The sequence below is a fragment of the Panthera leo genome, chromosome B4 (assembly GCF_018350215.1).
Source record: "Panthera leo isolate Ple1 chromosome B4, P.leo_Ple1_pat1.1, whole genome shotgun sequence".
Taxonomy (NCBI): domain Eukaryota; kingdom Metazoa; phylum Chordata; class Mammalia; order Carnivora; family Felidae; genus Panthera; species Panthera leo.
In genome coordinates, this window is record NC_056685.1 from 94,167,944 (window position 1) to 94,191,901 (window position 23,958).

General features: G+C 39.3%; 1 protein-coding gene across 1 annotated transcript in view; it reads left to right on the top strand.

The window, feature by feature from the left end:
- The window catches only part of MYRFL (myelin regulatory factor like), a 125,611-nt gene that overhangs the window by 95,945 nt on the left and 5,708 nt on the right, over window positions 1–23,958 (top strand). Inside the window, exons 14-21 of the mRNA XM_042948329.1 lie at window positions 6,954–7,117; window positions 7,732–7,795; window positions 12,672–12,757; window positions 15,477–15,551; window positions 15,635–15,687; window positions 15,812–15,988; window positions 23,085–23,147; window positions 23,797–23,884. Coding sequence (XP_042804263.1) covers window positions 6,954–7,117; window positions 7,732–7,795; window positions 12,672–12,757; window positions 15,477–15,551; window positions 15,635–15,687; window positions 15,812–15,988; window positions 23,085–23,147; window positions 23,797–23,884 — 770 coding nt within the window. The remainder of the gene's footprint in view (window positions 1–6,953; window positions 7,118–7,731; window positions 7,796–12,671; window positions 12,758–15,476; window positions 15,552–15,634; window positions 15,688–15,811; window positions 15,989–23,084; window positions 23,148–23,796; window positions 23,885–23,958) is intronic.

The following is a 23,958-nucleotide window of genomic DNA, read 5'->3' on the forward strand; positions in this document are numbered from 1 at the left end:
CTGTGTTTAGAGGGGACTTTAGTATCATTCTCCATGGCCTGCTCTCAGTTGGAATCAAATTCATGGATCAAGCAAGCATTAAAAAAGAAGAGGAAGCTGGTTGCTGAGAAAAATAGAAAAGAATATTAGGTATAGTAGTGCCATTGAAGATGGATAAAAGTGGGTGGATTCAGGAGATTTGGGACATTGAACTGACAGCACTGCATGGTGGGATTGCCTGTGGGTAAGCAGACGGAGGAGGAGTCAGAGATGATGGCTGGGAATCTGTCTGGATTCCCAGTGGTCTGGGACCACTGCTTGGACATAGTGACCAGTTATAATTATAGTATAAAGCTTTCTACAATGTAAACATAGTGAATGGTCATATGACATTTACTGTGATTTAGAACCATAGAACAATATTCTTGTCTTCATGATTGCTGCCTTATTTTTATTAAAATAAATTTAGAAGTAAGCAAAAATTTGTAACAGAATTAGAAAATTTTAAAGAGCTTTTGTCGGGAGATTTTTTGTTTTTGTTTTTGCTTTCCGATTTATTTGTTAACATTTTTAATGAAAAACTTCAAACATACACAAACTGAGATTAATAGTGAAACCCACGTATATACTTAGCAAATTCGACAGTTTTCAATTTGTGTCCTATCTCATTTTATTTAAACCCCCCACCAACTATCCTCCCTTACCAACTGAATTTTTTTGGCTTTGTTGAGGTATAATACAAGTTTAAGGCATACAACATGATGATTTGATACACATACTTATTGAAGAGTGATTCTACAATAAGATTAGTTAACACATTCATCACCCACACAATCATCTTTTGTGTGCATGTGGTGAGAACATTTAAGATCCACTCTCTTAGCAGCTTTCAAGTATATAATACAAGATTGTTAACTATAGTCATCATGATGTACATTAGATCCCCAGAACTTATTCATTTTAAACTGAGTTTGTACCTTTTGACAAACATCTCCTCATTCCCCCCATCTCTCAGCCTCTGGCAATTACCATTTCTACTCTCTGTTTCTCTGAGTTTGACTTTTTTTAGCTTCCACACATAAGTGATATCATACAGTATTTGTCTTTCTATGCCTCACTTATTTCACTTAGTATAATGCCCTCAACGTCCATCCGTGTTGTCACAATGGCAGGATTTCCTTCTTTGTTATAGCTAAATAATATTCCATTTGTGTGTGTGTGTGTGTGTGTGTGTGTGTGTGTGTGTGTGTGTATCACATTTTCTTTATTCATTTATCAGTCAATGGACACTTAGATTGTTTCTGTATCTTAGCTGTTGTGAATAGTGCTGCAATGAGCATAGGGTACAAATATCTCTTAGAGACAGTGATTTCATATCCTTCAGACATATGCCCAGAAATTTTTTGAGGTACCTTCATACCGAGTTCCATACCGCCTGTACCAACTGACCTTTCTAACAAAAGTGCACCATGGTTCCCTTTTCCCCACACCCTCACTAACACTTGTTATCTCTTGCCTTTTTCAAAATAGTCATCTTCACAGGTATGTGGTGATATTTCACTGTAGTTTTTATATGCATTTCCCTGATAATTAGTGATATTCAACATCCTTTCATGTACCTTTTAGTCATTTGTATGTCTTCTTTGGAAAAATGTTTATTCATGTCTTTTGCCCATTTTTAATCAGATTATTTTTTTTGTTTTTAGTTTTTTATTTTTGCTGTTGATTTGTGTGAATTCCTTATGTACTTTGAGTATTAACCCTTTATCAAATATATGATTTGCGAATATTTTCTTCCATTCTGTAGATTGCCTTTAAATTTTGTTGATTGTTTCTTTTGCTGTACAGAAGCTCTTTCATTTGATTTAGCCCCACTTGTTTATTTTGCTTTTGTTGCTTGTGCTTTTGGTGTCATCCAAAACATGGTTCCCAAGACCAATGTCCAGAAACTTTTTCCCTATGTTTTCTTCTAGGATTTTTATGGTCTTGAGTCTACATTTAAGTCTTTAATTTATTTAGAGTTACTTTTGTAGAATAGGGGTTCAATTTCATACTTTTCTTGTGAATATCCAATTTTCCCCACACTGTTGAAGAAACTATCCTTTCCTCACTGAGTCCTCTTGGCTCCCATGTCAAATTTTAGTTGGCCATATTTGTGTAGGTTTATTTCTGGGTTCTCGATTCTATTCCATTGGTCTGTATGTCTATTCTTATGCTAGTACTATTTTCATTACTGTAGCTTTATAATATAATTTGAAATCAGAAAGTGTGATTTGTTCTTTCTCAGTGTTGTTTTGGATATTAGGGATCTTTTGTGGTCCATATAAATTTTAGGACTTTTTTTCCTGTTTCTATGAAGGATGCCATTGGAATTTTGATAGGGATTGTGCTGGATCTGTAGATGGCTTTGAGTAGTATGCACATTTTAACAGTATTAATTCTGCTGATCCAAGAACATAGGATATCTTTCCATTTTTTCATGTCTTCTGTTTCTTTCACCAACGTTGTATAATTTTCAATGTACAGGTCTTTCACCTCCTGATTAAATTTATTCCTAAGTATTTTATTGTTTTTAATGCCCTCGTAAATGGGGTTCTTTATTTCTTTTTCAAATAGTTCATTGTTAATGTATAGAAATGCAACTAATTTGTGTATGTTGATTTTGTATCCTGCAACTCTACTAAATTTATTAATTCTAATAGTTTTTTGATGGAATATTTAGGACCTTCTGTATATAAGATCATATCATCTGCAACAGATATAGTTTACTCATTTCCAATTTGGATAACTTTTATTTCTTTTTGTTGTCTAATTACTTTGTGTAGGACTTCCGGTATTATGTTGTGTAAAAATGGGCAGAGTGAACTTCCTTGATTTGTTCTTGATCTTAGAGGAAAAGCTATCAGCTTTTCATTGAGTGTAATATTAGATATAGACTTATCATATAGGGCTTTTATTATGTTGAGGTATAGCCCATCTATACTTTGTCTAGAGTTTTTTTCAAAAAGATGCTGAGGGGTCCCTGGGTGGCTTAGTCCTGAGAACTTTGTCTCAGGTCACGATCTCATGGTTCGTGAATTCAAGCCCCACATTGGGCTCTCTGCTCTAAGTGCAGAGCCCACTTTGGATCTTCTGTCTCCCTCTCTGTCTCTGCCCCTCCTCTGCTCTCTCTCTCTCTCTCATCTCTCTCTCAAAAATAAATAAACATTAAAAAAAAAGATGCTGAATTTTGTCAAATGCACTTTCTACATCTATTGAGATGATATGATTTTATTAATGTGGTGTATCACATTGATTGATTTGCATATGTTGAACCACTTTTGTATCCCAGGAATAAATCTCACTTGGTCATGATATGTGATCTTTTTAATGATTATTGAATTTGATTTGCTGATACTTCATTGAGAATTTTTTATCCATGTTTATCAGGGATAATTGCTTATAATTGACTTTTTTTTTGTAATGTCTTTATCTCACTTTGGTATCAGGTTAATTCTAACCTTTTAAAATGAATTTGAAAGTGTTCTCTCCTCTTCAGTTTTTTGGGAAAGGGTGAGAAAGATTTCTATTGATTCTTCTTCAAGTGTTTGGTAGAATTCACCAGTGAAGCCATCTGGTCCTGGACTTTAGTTAGTTGGGATGTTTGTTTGTTTGTTTGTTTGTTTGTTTGTTTTGAAGTTTACTTATTTATCTGAGAGAGAGAGAGAGAGAGAGAGAGAGAGAGAGAGAGAGAATGAGAGACAGAGCAAGTGGGAGGGGTAGAGAGAGAGAGGATCCGAAGCAGGCTCTGCACTGCCAGTGCTGAGCCCAATGTGGGGCTTGAACTCATGAACCATGAGATCATCACCTGAGCTGAAGTCAGACACTTAACCAACTGAGCCATTCAGGCACCCTGATATATTTTTGATTATCGATTCAATCTCCTTTCTCTTAATTGGCCTGTCAGATTTTCTATTTCTTCATGATTCAGTCTTGGTAGGTTGTATGTTTCTAGGAACATCCACTTACCCAATTTGTTGGAGTACAATTGTTCATAGTAGTTTCTTATGATCCTTACTGTTTTTGGGGTATCAGTTGCACTGTCACCTCTCCTTTATAATTTTATTTATTTGAGTCTTCTCTCTCATTCTTTTTTTTCTTAATCTAAGTAAAGGTTTGTCAATTTTGTTTATCTTTTCAAAAAATTAACTCAATTTTGTTTATCTTTTCTGTAGTGTTTCTGGTCTCTTTTTCATTTATTTTTGCTCTGGTCTTTGTTATTTCTTTCTTTTTACTAACTTTCATCTGAGTTTGTTCTTTATATAGTTCCTTGAGGTATAAAATTAGGTTGTTTATTTGAAATCTTTCTTTTTTCTTCTTAATGTAGGTGTTTATTGCTATAGACTTCCCTCTTAGGACTATTTTGCTATATCCCATAAGTTTTATTATGCTGCATTTCCATTTTTATTTGCTTCAAGATATTTTTTATTTCCCTTTTGATTTCCTCATTAACTCATTAGTTTTCCAAGTATGTATTGTTTAATTTTCACATACTTGTGGATTTTCAAGTTTTCCTCCTGTTATGAATGTCTAGTTTCATGCCATTGTGGTCAGAAAAGATACTTGGTACAATTTTAATCTTCTAAAATTTGTAACACAGCTTTGTGACCTAAAATATAATCTAGATTTGAGAATATTCTGAATGCATTTGAGAAGACTGTATTCTGCTTTGTTGGGTGGAATTTCTGTATATGTCGGTTAGGTCCATTTGGTCTACAGTATAGTTCAAGCCCAGTGTTTCCTTTTTGATTTCCTGTCTGGATGAGCTATCCATTGTTGAAAGTAGAACACTGAAGTCCCCTACTATTATTGTATTGCTTCTATTTCTTCCTTCAGGTCTGTTAGTATTTGCTTAATATTAGGTGCTCTGATGTTGGATCTCTCTCTCTCTCTCTTTCTGGATATAGATATACCAATATCTAATCTATATATAGAGAGAGAGATAGAGAAATATATATATGTGTGTGTGTGTATATATATATATATATATACACACACACACACACATAAAATATAGACATATATAGATACATATTCTCTTGATGAATTGGCCCCTTTAGCATTATATGACCTTCTTTGTCTCTTGTTACAATTTTTGACATAAATTCTATTTTATCTGATGTAACTATAGCTACCCCTGCTCTCTTTTGGTTTCCATTTGCATGGAGTATCTTTCTTCCATTCCTTAAGGCTACATGTGTCCTTAAAGCTGGTGTGAATCTCTCTTGTAGGGAGCAGCATATAGTTGGGTCTTTTTAAAATTCATTTGCTCTCTCTATGCCTTTTGACTGGAGAATTTAATCCATTTATTTTTAAAGTAATTTTTGATAGGGAAGGACTTATTAATGCCATCTTAATCATTGTTTTTTGGCTGTTCCCTTGTTCCTTTCTTCCTCTTTCACTGTGTTCCTCTGTGAACTGATTTTCTGTGGTGGTATGCTTTGACTCTCTTCTTTTTATCTTTTGTAGGTTTTAGCTTTATAGTTACATGAGGCTTATTTATATAACATGTTATAGATATAGCAGCTTATTTTAGGCTGATAACAACTGAATTTTGATCACATACAAAAACTCTACCCTTTTACTCACATCTCCATATTTTATGTTTTTGATGTCATAATGTACCTCTTTTTATGTAGGCACCATTAACCAATTATTGTAGCTGTAGTTACTTTTAGTACTTTTGTCCTTAACTTTTATACTAGAGTTAAGTGAGTTACACATCTCATAATACAGTATTGGAGTATTTTGAAATTGACTATATATTTACCTTTACTGTCGTGTTTTATACCAGTGTGCATACCTTTAAACTTCATGAAGTAAGCTTTGAGTTTGTAATGTTGAGCTTTTGAGTCCTTTCTGAGTGGTTGCTTTACAGGGTTTGAAACCTTTAAAGCTTCATTTTGCATCATGAGAATCTCAAAGACACATAGCCCTGAGTTTGATCCCCCAACTACAAAACAATCTTTCTCTTTTGGCTTTGACCTCATCATTTTACCATAGTGGATCAGATTCTATGAGCCCCAAAGAATTCTTTGGCATTCTGAACTTGTAAACAGAGAGGGGGAAAGGAGGGGAGGTCACAGGATCAGGATATGGGTTGATGAGAGCTTTCCAGTGTTTTTGTTATGGCTGAGAGACAGACACACATGTTTCTATGACAACTAAAGTATGTGGGTTGGAGAAGAGATGGTTTGCACACTCTGGCTTTGGTTGGTTTCCCTTTCTTGCTCTTCCTGATGTGTCAGTGACCTTCCCTGAACAGATAGAATTAAGCGTTATTGTTTTAAATTTTGTTTGGGAGTTAGGCTAAATTTAAATTGTACATGGTAGATCATGAGATGTTAAAGCAGAAATTAACACTTCAAGAATTATCTTCTCAGTATGAAGAAACTGAAGCTCAGAGAAGTTGTTTTGTTTTATATGGGGTCTCACATCTAGTAAGTGGCAGAACTCAGAGAAAAGCCCAGGTCTTCATTCCTTTCTCCTTCACCTAAGTAATTTGATGCATTTTACCAGGAAGAACAAGAATCATTTCTTATGAGGATTTAGTGATGTACACACAAATCAACATTCAGAAGCCTGTTCTGACTTTCTTTTTATGAGTTTTAAATATAGTATAATGGCCATACAAAATAAATCTTCAGATTCCAAACTTGACAATGTCCTTCCGCTCCATTTTCTCTCTTGGATTACAAGGACATATTTCCATTTTATTGCAAATTGAACACAAGCAGTTTGACTACACAGCCAGCAGTTTAGCGAGATCATTTCAAGTTGCAAACCTCTCCAGTTTTGTCTTGAATGAACTTGAGGTTGGGTGTGTATATAAGTATTTTCAGTGGTATACTTTAACTGTCTTCGAATGGGCTCAGACAGTTCCCTGGTGGTCTCAAACTGCAAATTTATGCCCTCTGTACTATCTTCCTTTCCAGGACCAGATCTTTATGGAAAATGTGGGCGCAGTGAAGCAGCTCTGCAAACTAACAAACAACCTTGAAGAAAGAATAGAAGAGTTAGAAATATGGAACAGAAAGCTGGCCAGGCTAAAGCGGCTCAGTAGTTTGAAGTCTTCAGCCAGTGAAGCAAGCTCCATCAGGTATATCCAGGGGCACCACAGGAGAAAGGAGACAATAGGGCCTTTCCATAACCAGATCAAACTAGATGGTCTTTCTGATCAAGCAGCAACCACTACTTTCTGCTAATGAAGTCCCTATTCTGTTTTTAGAATGTTTTGGGACACAATTGCCTTATGTGATAATGTTCTTATTTTTTCTGTTGCTGCTTTGAAAATGAAACAAACCGTGAAGTATCTGTTTAAGAGCAAGGTGTTTTAGGAAATGTTGCATTTTACCAAAGGATGACTTCTCCTTTAAGGAGTAGAAGTGGCCATTTCTAAATTTCGAAAATCGTCTTTGGTTCTCAGGGGAAAAACTTCTAATTTTTTTTTTTTCATTTAAGGAGGTAAATGCACATTTCCTGGGGTCTAATTATGAGAAAAAGAGAAATACAACATTTAACGCATTCATTTACGCTTACTAAGGTTCTTTTTCTCAAAAGGAACTCTCAATTGCCTTGACTTTTCCTTTGTAAAATTACCACTGTATTACAGAAAAAATCATACTGCTGTGTTAGTGGCAGCCTGGGCTTTTGTCATGTAACTCCTGGAGAGGCATTTGAATGGTAATTAACATTCTCTCTCTCTTTTTAAAGCAAATTTAGCAGAGCTGTTAGTGCATCTTCTCCAAGAAAGGCCATTCCCAAAAAAACCAACAAGGTAAATAGACTTATTTGTAATGCACAGTGATAATGTTTTATATATATATAAAAAAGAGTGTTTAGAGAAATTGATCAAAAATGCTTGCCTTCATTTATCTGTTGATAGACTCCCTTGTTTGCATCTTCATGCACTTTAGGTATTTAATTACTACCCCTTTAATAGTTTTTTCAAAAAGATGTTTAGAGAAATAAGTACAGAACATGTTCATTTCAGAAATACTATTCTGCTGTTGTTGTTTTTTTAATATATTGCCTCTATCAAGTGAAATTCATCAGCTTCCACATGCATATGGCCTTAGGCTGCAAGATCTGTGTGGATGCCTTAACTCAACCTCATTTCTTATCTATGGCTTCAGAAGATCCCAGGGGGACTTCCATTAATCCCCTAAATCCCTCTTTTCCCTTTTGATAGTTAGTACTCTATGTGCAAATGGGGAAATAGGTATTCACTTTCTTGCAAAGGTTAAAGTGTGATGGTTTTATTAATGAATAAAGAGAACTTTCATCAAATAGGGTAACATTTACCTTAAAAAGTGAAGACTAATCATTTATTGATTTAAAGTACACCCTCTTCAATGAAGAGGAGTGTCAGTAAGGGAGAAGCTGCACTATTCCCTTCCTAGTACAATTCATAAATGCCATGAAACCCAGCTTGTTCCCTCTGACCCACCAGTGTTCCCCAGGTGGCCCTTCCCTGGGAAGATATTCATGACCTTAATCTATATCTTATTAAGGACTGATCTGGTGTTTGGGCCATTGCCCCCATTTACTCTCTATTCTTCATGTTCTACTGTATTGACTTATTTTTTTTTAAGTTTATTTACTTATTTTAAGAGAGAGAGAGTAGGGGAGGGGCAGAGAGAGAAAGAGAGGGAGAGAATCCTAAGCAGGCTCTTCACCGTCAGAACAGAGCCAGACAGGGGGCTTGAACTCACAAACTGTGAGATCATGACCTGAGCTGAAACCAAGAGTTGGATGCTTAACTGACTGAGCCACCCAGGTGCCCCTGCATTGACCTATTTTAAAAGAATTCAGAAAGAGTTTAATATTCTACTAAAAACTGCTAAAAATGTTATGTTGCTGACAAGCTACTTGGTGTACAAATAAACATAAACACATGGGTAAATATATATGTAGAAGTGTCCTTGGGCAAGTTACTGAATTGCACTGAGAAATAAATATAATAATAGGCTCTATCTTGCAAAGATTGTTGATAGGATTAAAGAAGGTGAAGCCCTTAGCCACAGTGACCAACACATAGCAGTTTGCTCAATAAACACAAACAATTAAACATGTTGTGTAGGAAGGGTACTGTTTGTACTGACCGGTTTGCAATGGGATGGAGGAAATGGTACCTACATCCATGGCGGCACTGATTGGTGCAATTCGGTTATGTGCAACCTCTGTAGCTCTCACTCTGCACTTGGGGAATTTCTTTTATTTTGCAGCTATGTCAGAATAATAACTAGAATGTGTGATTCATGAGAACAGGCCCCATGTCTGCCTTCCCCAGGGACTGGCACATAGTAGGTACTCAAGCAGTATTTGTTAAATGAATACATGAATGGAAAACCAGGTCTGATCATCTTCCCTGAAGGCTCACAATCTAAATTAAAAACATTGGGGCACCTGGCTGGCTCAGTCAGAAGAGCATGCGACTCTTGATCTCAGAGTCATGAGTTCCAGTCCCACATTGGGTGTAGAGATTACTTAAATAAAAAACTTAAAAACATTTTTTGTTAAATTAAACACATTAAGTAGTTTGGTCTCTTGGGTATGTGGGTGGGGAAGGGGATTGGCTTGTGGACACAGAGTAGAGGATTTATGTGGGTATTGAAGAGCACCCATTGAACTCAGAGACCTCTTGCAGTCACTGTTGTAAGTGGGAGGCAGACAAAAGTGAGTAAGATATAGCCTCTTCTCCGAAGGAATTTCTAGGTGGCCAGGGAATATTGGAGAACAATACAAGAACAGTTGTATCTGGATGTGGTAAATATTGTAAAGGCTCAGAGTGCTGCAGAGCATTATGGGGCCAGCCCTTCTAGGAGGAGTAAGCTCTGGCTAGATATAGGAGAGGTTCCAGAAAGGCTGGCAGAAGTAAAATCTGGGGGCTGGCACTGGCTTCATTGAAGGATTAGGTGAGAGTCGGCTGGGGGGAGAGTAGGAGGTAAGGCTGAAAATATAGGTAAGGTTCAAATTTCCTGGACCACCTGTTATGGAATTCCCTTGGTAGGCCATGAAAACCTTTTGAATAATAACAATAACATCTAAGTTGTATAGTGTGCTTTTGTTTTACAGACAGGAGAAGGGAGGCAACATAGCATTGTGGTTAGGAGCACAGATTCTGGAGCCAAATATTTTTTGGTTTAAATCCTGGCTGTATGACTTACTAGCTGTGTGATCTTGGGTAAGGAACTTAGCCTTCCTATGCTTCGTTTTTTCCCTTCTCTGTAAGATGGGGATGATAACAGTACCTGCTCTGAGGGTTGTTGAGGATTATCTGAGCATTAAATAAATTAGTATATATAAAGCACTCACAAGACAACATGGCACATAATAAGTACTATGCAAGTGTTCACTCTTATTAGAACTTGAGTGTTCTCATACTTCGGCATATTATGAGTCTTCCAGGGAGCTTGATAAAGTACAAATAATGGGGATGTTTTCCTTCCCTTGTGTTGTCTTTGCATGAGGTCTTGGCTATTTCTCTGAGGTTGACTTTCCCTTCCATGACATCAACCCCTAGGTATCCTCTGTTCCCTGGAGCCCCCATGATCCTTGGGTCATTGAAACACATGTGTGTGGGTGGAATGTGCTACTCTTAGGACAGGTGGCTGTGTTAATGAGCAAAGTGCTGGTTGTGAGCAGTTGGTGGACCTTAGCAGATATAAGAGGCCTGGCTGGGCCTTGGCTTGCCTTCCATATAGCTGCCGATGGTGGCACTTGTTCTGGAGGAAGATTGAGGTCTCCTGAGTAGCTCTCCTCCAATCTAGTGTTCCTCTTCCTTCCTTCTCTTTCTCTACCTCCAAGAGGTAGATGGGTGACCCCCACTGTGTATTGATGGTTGTGGTGAGATGGAAAGGTCTTCAGTCCTTTGAGCAGAATTTTCCAGGACCTTTAGGTTTTTAATAAATTCTGTAATAATTCTCATGCAGACCTAAATTTGAGAGCCATTGCACTGTTAGTTGGACCCACCCAATAACTCTGAAATGCTGGCAGGTATTATTTTATCATTCCTATTTTATTGATGAAGGAAATGAGAATCAATGACATTTAGAGGACTTGTTCAGGACCCAACTCCAAGCCCAACTCCATGTCTTAGGTCATTTCCCTATACTAGGTCAAAGGATTTGGAGCAAAAGCATGGAGATTTAAAATAATTCAGCAGCCATGGGGAGTAGGTTGGAGGGGAAACTCTTATCCCGAGCCTAATGCTGTTTAATTACAATCAATTCAACACATTTCATTGAGTTCCTTCTCTGTACAGCACATTTTTAGGACATCCTCTGAACAGTTCCAGTGAGATGTAGGAATGGTAGAAACTATTCACTTCTTAGTATTCAGAGTGGCTTCCAGCTGCCCTTACGGGTGACTCAGTTACGAGAGTCCTAAGAGTTTGTATATTTGTTAAAAACTTGTATAATTAATCCCACCCCCAACCCTAATATAACATTGAAGAACATTTTATTGATTCAGATAACCAACCCAAGAAATTTAAATACAGACAAGTTTCAAACTATTTAAGTACCACCATCCTTCAATTCTTTTCCAACCAAAAGTATGATTCTACCCTCTACCCTCCAGAAGGAAGCAAACGTAATATTCTCTACTGCATTCATAGAAAAGCTCCTATTTAAGGAGCACTGTATTAAAATGGGCAGAAAACCTCTGCTGTCTTTTCAGCCAGATTCAACAGCAATTACAGAGCTCTCTATTCTATAGTTCTTGGCCCATTCCTTATATGCAAGGTTTTATGCCAAAATGCATCAGTCTTAGAGGTTTGTCTCCTTTACTTCCTAGAAACTATAACTTACTTATTTTTAGAGCCCCCATAATGCGATACACAATAGTGCTTAATGAATATATATGATGAATATGAATATGAATTTATAAGAATAAATAAGACACAGGCCCAGAACTGCCCTTAAAAATAGGTAGCAAAGGGGTGCCTCAGTGGCTCAGTCAGTTAAGCATCCAAGTCTTGATTTCAGCTCAGGTCATGATCTCACCATGCATCATGAGATCAAACCCCTGTGTTGGGCTCCACCCTAGTCATAGAGTCTGCTTAAGAATTTCTCTCTCTCTCTCTATCTGCTCCTCCTCCACTTGTGCACATGCACAAAAGAAGAAAAAAGAAAAAGAAATAGGTAGCAGAATTGAATATTGATGTGTATGATTTAAAGAGTACTCACTAGCTCTCACCATACAAGTCTTTTCCATGGTTTGTCATGGTGCCTGAACTTCTTCCATTGGAATTGATTCCATCGTCTCTTGAAGACTTTATTTTCAAAAGTGTTCTTGTGAATGAGATGAACATCTGGGTTCTGACACTATCTTGTCTGATAGGTCCTCTTCTCTCATAAAACTTGAAGAATAAGCACTAAATGAACGGCACAGACACTTGTCCTGGATTCAGGGTGCTAGGGAAAAGAGAGCTTACTGTAGCCTGGAGGGTCAAGGAAAGGGAGAGGCCTGAGGCAGGCTTAGAAAGAACTTCATTTTCAGGAGGCAGAGAGGAGGGAAATATAGGTTGAAGAGAGCTGGCCAGCCCATGGAAGCAGCAAAGATCCCTGCTGGGAGCGAGTCTTCAGGGGTCCTTCTCCCAGTTAGCATTGATGGTTTATCACTGCTCCTTACTGAATCTTCTTTTACAGGTTTATTTTTCAGGAAAAAAACAATTGTGTCCTAACTGGATTTTCCAGACCTTGGTTATAACTCTCATTGCTGTGATGGCCTTTTGGTAAGAAAAACGTCAGTGTTATGCTGTGTCAAGCTCTTTTAACCTTCCCATCTTCCTTTTCTCATATATGAACTGGGGACTGACCTATTTACTTTGAAGACAAGGAGCTCTTTAACTGAACATTGACCTTTGATTTAACTTAGAGATAAGGGAGCCCTTTTTATTTTTATTTTAAAAAATTTTTTAAATATGAAATTTATTGTCCAAATTGGGTTCCATACAACACCCAGTGCTCATCCCAACAAGGGATGCCCTTCTTAAACTCATATTCTTTAGAAAAAAGCATAGGCTTTCTGTACTTAAATGTGAGAGGAAGGATTTTTTTTTTTTGCAATTAACTGATACTTTTTAGCAACTCACTGTGCCTTTCCTGTGTGTGTGTGTGTGTGTGTGTGTGTGTGTGTGTGTGTGTGTGTGTCTTTTTCAGTCTCGCAAATAACTCTCAAATTCTTCGTTCTCTTTCCTGTCTACTTGGGGTAATGTTGTGAGAGGGCAATCAGGTACAATGTATTCTTCCCAGACACTCATATTTATTAGGGTTCTTCTAGATTCTTCAGTGAAGACTTCACACCAAAGGGACTATGAGATAACCCCGAGAGGTACAATATTTTGAAATTGCAGCCAAATTTACTAGGCAGTTAAAGCAGGCAGACACAGTAAGGAAAAGCATTTGCTGTGCAAGCAGTGGGTGATTTGACTGCAATCCATCCTCTCTGTGCAAGGAAGTCGGGGGCATCCCTCAGTGGCATTCAGGGCGTCTTCCTCAGGGCCCTGGTCTGTAGGCTCTGCTGATGCAGTGATGGCCCCTCAGCCTTTGGGCCTTGGTCACCTTGCCTGTGTCCTCTGGGCCTTCTTGTTCTTAGGCTATTTGCATGGCCAAAGGGGTATTTATCTATCTCTCAAAAAATGCTTGGTGAGTGTGGGAAAGGACTCTCTTTGGGTCTTGTCTCAAGGGAGACAGTCGTTTTCAGAAGCAAAGTGAGGGAAGGTGCCAAGGTATATCTAGTTCCTTGATCTATAGCTTCCTAGCTATAGAAGGTGATGTGAATCTCTCTGTATCCTTCTCTCCCCTCAGCGTCTTGTCGCTTGCTACAGCCCACTGCACGAAGCATCCCCAAGTGTTTGACACCAGGAGACAGAATTCCCATTCGAAGCCGTTGTCCTTTTCTCACGGTCCTAAGTGAGCCTTCTTCTGCTGGGATTCCCAACGCAGGAGAGTGTGAGAGTCTACTTTAGCAGACATATTTAGCATTCTCTAGAGATACAGATTCCCATGAAAACCCAATGGGAGGGTTGTAGGAAGTATGTAAAGAGACTGCTTTTCAAATGTGCTTATCAGAATTATCTTATGAATTCCAATACTGTTGACTGCTAAGATCAAAATCGGGAGGTTATTAGGCTTTTATCTTGTTTCTGGCCCGTGGTGGCAAGAAGGGTCAAAACCAGAATTTGCCCCCAAAGAAAGGAGCAGATATGTCCATTTCATCCTTTGATCCTAGAAGTTCTCTGGGCCATGCATTGAAGTAGATGCCAGAAACAAATTAGAAAGAGTATTTAAGGATTAGTCCTAGGGAGATAGAGAGTGGGGGATACGGGAGAGCAAATAAGGCAGACTGGACCACAGCAAGCAGTTGCCAGGGTGATACAACAGCTTCTGTCTGATGGCATCTTTGGGACTCAGCACCACTTTTCCCAGTCAGGGTTGTGCCTGCTGGGCAGTTGTGCCAGCCACTGCTAAGAACACTCTGGAAATGTTTTCTTTATGAGTAGAATCCCAACGTGTGGCACATTTCTTCGCGTGTTATTTAATAATGGTAAACCACCACCTTTGATGGGGGAAAATATAACAAGGAGCCAATGTAGGGAACCAGGTGTGAAGTCAAGCTGGCAGGATGTCAAGTGAGGGCACCCTGTGTTAGACCCCACACACAGTGGAATTGTAATGTCATGGCAGACTTTCTGGTGCGGCTCATGCGAGAGGGCTACAGAACCCCCCAAAGAAGACAATGCTAAGTGAGCTTGGATGCATGAGCATGGTTAAGAATAGCTTCCCAAAGCTCAGAACCTTTAAGAAAAGCTTCTATTTGAATATATAAGTTCTGATCATTGGAGGAAAAGGACATAGTCATTATTTTGAAGTCACACAGTGTGGAAATGAAGGTTGTATTGCATTTATTTTCCTTCCTCTCCCCAATTTGGTGTATTGTACTCTGAAAAGACAGGCAGCCGGAAGATGTCAGAGCCGCAGCCAAAGGGTTTGGCATCTACAGCTGATTAAATCTGTGCCTCCTCTCATCTTCCAGTGCCACAGTGTGGACGCCCTCCACCAGTGGGATGCGGACTCTGCTCTGCCTTTTTCCTGCAAGGAGCAGAGGGCTGCCTCTAGTGATTTACAGCTTCCTCTTATAATCTTCCACTGGTGACAGACGCTGCTAAGGCAGCTTGCCAGGGCCAAGGGGCCACTCGCTGGAAAAATCCATCGGTGCAGAGTACCCCAGGAGCCTCTTTGCTCTAGGAAGATGAGGGTTTTCTCTCACCAGGGCAGAGAAGCATAACTGTGCTGTTTCCATGGTGCTTCTGTCAGCCATGGCTGCCCCTCCCCCCCCCCCCCCCCCATCTGTGTGGCCTGTGAGAACGTTGGCCAGCTGGTTGTGTGAGATATATATGAACTCAAATCTGTCACATAATGCTTTCTTCTTCTTTTGTTTTTTTTTAACAGTGCCTTGACGATAGTCTCCCTTTACATCCTTAGCTTAAAAGATCAAGACCGACATGCCCCAAATCTCTCTCTGAGGTGAGAGTTCTGGTCTTGCTTTCCTTTGGGGAGAAGTAGTCTTGAAGGCCTCCTTCATTAATCATTTTGTTTTCTTCCTCCAGCAACATCACAAGCTCTCAGGAGCCAGCCCTGCCACCCACAGCCTCCCCCTCAGGTAAGATTTTCACATTCCTCGCTCTCAAACCCAGCCCGTGTTTCATGTGAATTGTCAACAAAAGAACCAGCCTTTCAGGTTAACCTTGTTGCTTCCCTCGGCTCTGCCCAACACTTTGCAGCAGCACCTAATACATCTCTGGCAACCACACAGTCCTCCTTCCAAGTACCAGAAATCACTTTCTGTGAGATTCTGCCTTGTCAGGAGACTTACTGCTGCCCCATCTGGGGAAAGAGAAGAGTCCTCTCAAGTCTTGTGCAAAGGCGTTCCAAGGAGGAATTCCATCAGAGGCTGTGGGCAGGTAAAGGATGTTCAAAGAGAAGCAGCCAGGGCTCTGAACCTGAGGTGTTTTGTTTTTTTTTTTTCTTCTTTGCAAATATTTACTTGCATGATCTGTTAATGGTTCCAGACAATCGTTTCCTATTGAGGTGGCAAGGTCTTTAAAAACACAAATACACAAACTTGCAGTCATCTGTAATATTAAGACCCCACCCAGGGATGAAATTTTGGTTGATTCAAGTGAAAAAGTCTCATCTGTCCATTGCTAGCAAAGACAGTAGTAGTAGAACATGTAAAGTAATCATGTGTGGATTGGGTAGATTTTCTGGCTCACTTAGAACTTATAAAATGATGTCATAGCTGGGCTTTCTGCCCAAACCAAGTAGGGAAAAATGTAAAGGGCTTTGGAAATCTAGTGAGTTCAGGGTAAGCTGCCAGTCAGTGAAAATCACAACCACTTTCAGAATATCTTCTACCTTCTAGGGACACACACACACACACACACACACACACACACACACAGAATGTTTTTGAGTAACAGAATTTTCATGTTGAAAACATTATGGAAACTTGAGTAAGGGCTAAAAGTGTAATTATCTCTATAAAACCAAATGTAGTACATCCAAATGTATACTAATTCATTATTATTTTGGAAATCTTCTGCATACACACAACAAGTATATAAAATAATAATGATGATAATGCTGATAATAGCAATATGTACATATTAGTAGGGATTATATATCAGGATGTTGTAGCAACAACTTCCACATTACAGTGACTTAATGTGGCAAAAATGTATTGCTGATTCTCTTTCTATGTCAAATATGGGTCAAAAGAGGGTTCTTGCTCATCATGTCATTTGGAACTCAACTAATGGAGACTCCATCTCAATACATATTTCTACCACCTCTGTAACAGTAGGTAAGAGAAAAGGCAAATTGTGCACTGGCTCTTAAATTTCCAACTTAGGTATAACACATGTCACTTCTGCTTACGCTTTATTGGCCAAACCAAGTGACGTAGGTCATGTCTAATTTAAAAACAATTGATAAAGTGCAGACCTAACATACGCTTAGAAGAAGATGAACCAGAATATTTTTGAGCAGTCCAAATGACTGACATGTAAAATATGGTCAGTGGTTGAGGTTTTGGGGCAGCAATGTAATTTCTTTTTCCTTTTGACATTATTTTATATCGTAGAGTTGAATAAATAACTTGTACAAATCATTGTCACCGTCACCACCGCCATTATCATTATCATGTAATGAGGTAGTAATGTATACAAAAGCACTGCCATAAGTAATCTACATGAGTAAACCATTCAAGTCCTCACCAACCTAAAAGACAGGCACTGTTATTATCCCCATTCTTTCCAACAAGAAGGTGAGACATAGAGAGTTTTTCCCTGCACCCATAGAAGGCAATGCTTGCACTATTTTTCCCATGAAAGCAACTTTTGATTGAACTTGGCAAGAGATGCAACACTACAGGGCAAAGATGCATCACTACTTTCACAAAGATGTGAAAGGAATTCGTTTGAGTCAGCTTATTCTCCATAGTTTCAAACATGGAAAAATCCAGTATGGTTACAAAAATCCCCCAAAGCCTTCATCTCTTGTGAAAGCACATGGAAACTTGTGGCCGGTAAACTCTTTTCTTACCTCGGGGTCCACCTTGGATATACCTGGTGTCCTTTTCTGAGAGCAGTCCTCAGAAGAGACTACCTCACCCACGAGAGACGTGTAACAACGGATCCTGTACAGGAAGAGGTCATGGACAGATCCAATCTTCATTTGCAAAAAGGTTCTTGACCCTTAAGCAAACTCATTCCTGTGGGAACCAGCTCTTCACATGGAGGGAAGAGAAGCCTTATCAAACCAGATGAAGGTTTATTGCTCTCTTCTCTGGAACAGGGGTATCTGCAGGTCTTATATTTCATGAGTGTGGGAGACACTGAAGAGACTCCTAAAAAAAGAAGGTCTGCCCCACAATCTCTGGCTGTGTTCTACTAGACACAATTATCAGCGTTGTCTGGCTAAAAGTGAAATTGAGGGGCACCTGGGTGGCTCAGTCAGTTGAGTGTCCGACTTCGGCTCAGGTCATGATCTCGTGGTTTGTAGGCTCGAGCCCCACATCACGCTCACTACTGTCCGTCCCCCGTCTCTGCCCCTCCCCCACTTGCATGCTCTCTCTCTCTCTCTCTCTCAAAAATAAATAGGCATTAAAAAAAGAGATGCGTCTTTCAAATAAATAAATAAAAATGAAATTTAAGTCCTGCCTTACCAGGCTCCCTGATACACTGGGAAAATTGTTCCCTCTTCTCTCTTTCGGCTGGAGAAAGATGGAAAGGATTTTCTTCGCTTCACTTCACAGTTCTCTTCACTATCCTGTTAAGGAAAGCCACATACTTTGGGGGATTTCAAGTCGTAGAATGTCAGAGGGCAGTATACCAGTGGCACCCTAACTTTTTGACCCATAGAATCCACTATTAATTCATTATTCTTTTAGGATCATTTGACTGAGAAAACACCTAGAGGGAGAATGTTACTGTAAACTCAGTTAAGCTTGTAATCAAATGATTTTTGTTAGTCCAAAGCATAAGAGACTCTTAAAGACTGAGAACAAACTGAGGGTTGATGGGGGGGTGGGAGGGAGGGGAGGGTGGGTGATGGGTATTGGGGAGGGCACCTTTTGGGATGAGCACTGGGTGTTGTATGGAAACCAATTTGACAATAAATTTCATATATTGAAAAAACAAACAAACAAATAAATAAAATTAAAGAAAAATTATTTTTGTTAGTCCAACAGGAATACTTGAAAAATAGTACACGTCTGTGGGAGAGTTGTTATTTTTCAAGTCCACAGACCCCACTGACGACTTTATGCCATCACCTGGGGTTCCAGAGTCCCCAGGTCAGGAAAACCTCTGATTTATACCAGCTTACCCATTTTACAGCTGATGAAATGGAGGCCCAGGACCTTGCTTAAGGATCTGCAGTAAGCTACTGGCAAAGTTGGAATTGGAATTTGAGTCCTCTGTCTCCTTGTCCTGGGTTCCTTCCCATCTACCATTGTGCGTCCATTTATTTGGGCACAGTGTGTACATGTACTCGGGATCAGCTTTAGAGGAATCAGAAAGTATTCATTCTATGGTTCTGGAAAGCCCCTTCGGCATCTGCCTCCCGCAGGTTAGCCTATAGCCATTGAGATGTCCCTGTTGTGGGGTATTTCTGGGGGTGTAAAGAAAGCCTCTTCTCTTCTGCTGCTGGTCCATCCTTCCCCTTTGTCCTGACCACTGTATAACACCGGGGTTCCTAAATCTGAAAGTGGAGAAAGCCAGGCAAATTCTTTCAACCAGATGTTTCTGAGGCATTGAAGACTAATTAAAAATTAAGGAATCGGGGCACCTGGGTGGCTCAGTTGATTAAGCATCTAACTTCAGCTCAGGTCATGATCTCACGGTTTGTGGGTTCGAGCCCCACATTGGGCTCTGTGCTGACAGCTCAGAGCCTGGAGCCTGCTTCAGATTCTGTGTCTCCCTCTCTCTCTCTGCCCCTCCCCTACTTGTGCTCTGTCTCTCAAAAATAAATAAAGATTAAAAAAATTTTTTAAGTAATAAAAAATAATAAAAATTAAGGAATAAAAATAATAAAGAAATTCAAGGGTTCAGGGAAAACCAAAAAAACAACAATTTGGAATAACTCTGTAAGATGAATTGTAATATCTAGCAGTTTACCATCACATTTTTATGACATGCTGAGCACAAGCTATTGTTCTTCTTTTGGGCCTAAATTGATTGTGTAAAATGTCGTCAGAAAGTTTATCCCCTCTTCCCACTTACTATGAAAGGTTTGGGGAAGACTAATCAGGATGTGGAGAGTGGGTATTTTGGAACATTGAGCTTCTAATCTGAGGCACCAACTGAGTGTGAGGGATTAGATTTTAATCTATGGAACCGATAAAGATTTAAATAGAGTTAGATATTAAAAAGTAATGAGCTTGTGAGGAAAAAAAAATCTGTGGATTCCACAGAGTTTTGGTGAAGATTTAAAAAATCTCATGAAGCTAAAAGGCATGGGAATTCCTGCTTATTTTGTTTTGGAGTTCAGTACTCTGAGAAAAGCAAATGGTTGCAATAAAATGGTTCCCTGTGTTAAAGGACTCAGTCATCAATTGGTTGGGCTCATTGACTTTTTCTTGGCATGAGTCTGGTTCAATCAGGAAAGAAAAAGGTATGCTGCTTTGGAACTTAGCCATAGAGCACAATTTTGTAAGTAATGCTATATACACATTCTACAAGAGGATATGCTTTGGTTGGACGCCACCTTAAATCTCTCCTCTCCACAAGTTTCTAATTTAGTTTATTGGGAGATCTTTTCCACCGATTGTGAAATATATCTCCAACTTTACAGGGAAAACCACTAGGAGTGTATATTAAGTTTATAGTGAATATTACTGGAAGGCATTTGTAAAATGAGAGTCACCCCTATATGACTACAGGAGAATTTATGGTTTTCCAATAACCAGCCTTTCAGAATTCAATAGTCTTGCCTCAGAGAGGTGAGAAATTAGAGGTGTTTTATAGGAGATTTAAAATTTATTTCCAATCCTGCCATTTTCATAATTCTAATCTGCAAGATTATCTCTCCTCAACCTTACCTTTTAATTACTGTTTTAAAAAATACAGTTATCCCATAAGATACTACATCCTGTCTTAGGATTCTATGTCCAGGAACCTGAAAACATGCTTCTGTGGAAGTGAGGCAACTCTGTAGTTCTGTTGTCAAAATTTATAATGAGCCCTTTTCTGCAAATTCAGCAGGAAAGTAAAAAAAAAAAAAAAAAAAAAAAAAAGGTAAAGAATAAAAGCATATAGGATGGAGAAGTTCTGGTTTCCTCTTCTTTTTAAAAAAAATTTTTTTTAACATTTATTTATTTTTTGAGAGACAGAGAAAGAGCAGGAGCAGGGGAGGGGCAGAGAGAGAAAGGGAGACACAGAATCTGAAACAGGCTCCAGGATCTGAGCTGTCAGCACAGAGCCCAATGTGAGGCTTGAACTCACGAACCATGAGATCATGACCTGAGCCGAAGTCGGACACTTAACCGACTGAGCCACCCAGGCACCCCTGGTTTCCCCTTCTTTTCATGCCTCATTTGCTTTATAAATTCACAGCCTTCTGTGGAAGCAGTCATAAGCAAAACTCATAGCAGGGGATATGTACTGACAATTATTATTGAAATAGCTGGAATCCAAGAAATCTAGAGGCCTTTTAGGCAGCACATATATTTATATCTAAAGGGAAATATATATTCAATTTTCTAGGAAATCCTCATGTATCATGATCCATTTCTTCTTAATGAAAAGGATCATGTTAGGCAAGATCCTGAGGAAACCTGCCTCTCCTTCAAGTTCTATCTCACTCCCGTTTGCCAATGGGGCAAAGGAGCCCAGGTTCCCATATCCATTCCCAGCATCATCTGTACCCATCCGCTGGCAATTTCCCCTTTGAGTGTGTAAGAGGAAACATTTTTCTACAGGGTATATGATTAGCTCTTCTTCTTTCCGTGCCTCTCTTCCTTCCATCCTCCCACAAATATTTGTTGAGCATCTGCGGAGAGCCCAGCATTGCCTTGCCTGGGGCTATGGCAGTGCACAGGATGTGTGTGATGTTCCAGAAGCTCACGGTTGGTTTTGCTGACAGGCAAACAAGCCTGTGTGCCTAGTGTAAGAAGTACTAACCAGGGCAGAGTTACTTAGGAGTGATGGCCCCCAAGTAACGTGCACTCTTGCATTTGCTTTCTATCCTGAAATTCCATGCAGAAAGTTGAATAGATCTTGTCTCTCTTTTCTTCCTGAGAGTAGCACACATTGTATTAACTTATGTCTCTTCCTAATTGAGGTTACTGTCTGTGTTTTCCCCAAAACTGTGTAGAGAGATATAAACATATTATTTAATGCAAATGAAGGAATACAATAAAGAGTACACATACTTGAGAAAAATCAGCAAAATTAAAAAATGCAAAAACTTTAAAATTCTTTTTAAAAGCTTGTTTAGCAACCCACTAAATAATTGCTTTCACTATTCACTTTAAGGATATCTGGGTTTTTTTTCCCCCAAAGCCTTAACAACAATCATCTCAGTAGTTACCTTTCCAAAATTGCTTTTAAAATGACTTTTTGGCTATGACGGGGTCAAAACCACTCCCCCACTTCCTTCCTCACAAGCGAGCTCTGGCCCTGCACCAGTGATCTGACTCTTCTCTTCAGCTGCAGCACAGTCCTGACCTTGAGTTTTAAGTGTTCTTTTATTCCTGTGTGGATCATATTATGGTAGGACTTACAGAGGAATCAAAGAATTTTAATAGAGGTTCCCTATTCTGGAGTTGTCAAGAAAGGGCAAAAATACAGACGAGTTAAATGATAAAACAGAGATGACAGGCTTTGGATGTGGAGACAGATCTATCACTAATTAATCACCATATAGATGGTTCAGTAGTAATGCTATGACACTGGAAAGGAGGGGACTGTGGGCCGCAGTGATCTGATCTGCTAGGGCCGCCATAACAAAAAACCACAGACTGGACAACTTAAACCACAAAATTTATTTGCTCACAATTCTGGAGGCCAGAAGTGCAAAATCAGGGTGTTAGGAGGTCTAGTTTCTTCTGAAGCCTCCGTCCTAGACTCACAGATGACCACCTTTGTGCTGTGTCCTTGCAAGGTCTTTTGTCTCTGCACACCCCTAGTGTCTCTGCGTGTCTCTTCCTATGGGGAGGGATACCAGTCAGATTAGAGTAGGGCCAGCATAGCAGCTTCGTTTTAACTTCACGGCCTCTTTAAAGGCCCTATTTCCAAATACAGTCATATTCTCAGGGGTGAGGGCTTCACCGTAAGAATTTGGGGAACACACATCAACCCAAAACAGATGGCTTCTTGGAAGAAGGTGAGAATATGCTAGATCTGTAAGAAATGGGGTAGGGATTGGATGGGTTGAAAGGTGGGAGAGAGAAAGTGAGGGGAAACATTCAACTGACAGAGACAAAGAGGGGCTCCTACTAGGTTTCTTCTCATCCTGACCAAGCATTAAAGATTGACAGAGTATTTTCTTCTTCAGAAGACAGAAGCATGTCATTCCTGGCAAGAGATGCGCTAACCAGCCCTGACTGGGGGACTGACTGTGAGTTTACATTTACATGACTATTCTTTGACTTTGTGGAGCCAGGTAGAGTAACAACAAGCTGTAAAAGCATCACTGGAGTGAGGAACAGGGATGAAGGCTGCACCCTGCCAGAACACTCATAAGGATCATGTTTTTAGAATCAACGCCCACCTAACCATTAAGGAGACATTAGAGTTGGTCTCTCACTACTGGACCTGTTGAGGTTTATCTCCATGGATTTGAATAATTTATTTGAACTCTCTGCCTTTTTTTTTCTATTCTAACTGTATTTTTAGCTTGTTTTCTGTTTTCTGAGTTTTTAAAAGCCATCTTTATTGGCCAGATGGCATTTCATATTGTACTCTCCATTTTCAATAAATGTCAATTTAGTAGGACTTCCAGGGTCCAGAAATTCTTTTGGATGTGATGAGGCTGCCTATTGGAACCTGGATTTTTATTAGTTTTCTTAAAATTTACTATAACAACAACAACAACAGAAGCCTTCTCCCTGCCCTTCTCCTTCTTTTTCCATTTGAATGCAAATGGAACCCATTTATCTAGGAAACTCTTATTTCACATTCAGTAATTTGGAGACTTTGCTGGAGCACAATACTCTTGTCCTCTGCAGAAGAGTTTACTTTCTTTTCTCTATTTCTTCTCAATTCAGGGATTGACACAACCATTAGTTCTATTCAGATTATGGAAATCCAGCAAGTAATAGATCATCGGTATTGCAATGGAGACCACCAGTGCGGGTGGGTAAGCCTCCCCATTATACCTCGATTGTTTCTGGAATTTACTCAGGGCTCTGGGTTTCTGAGACTGGAAT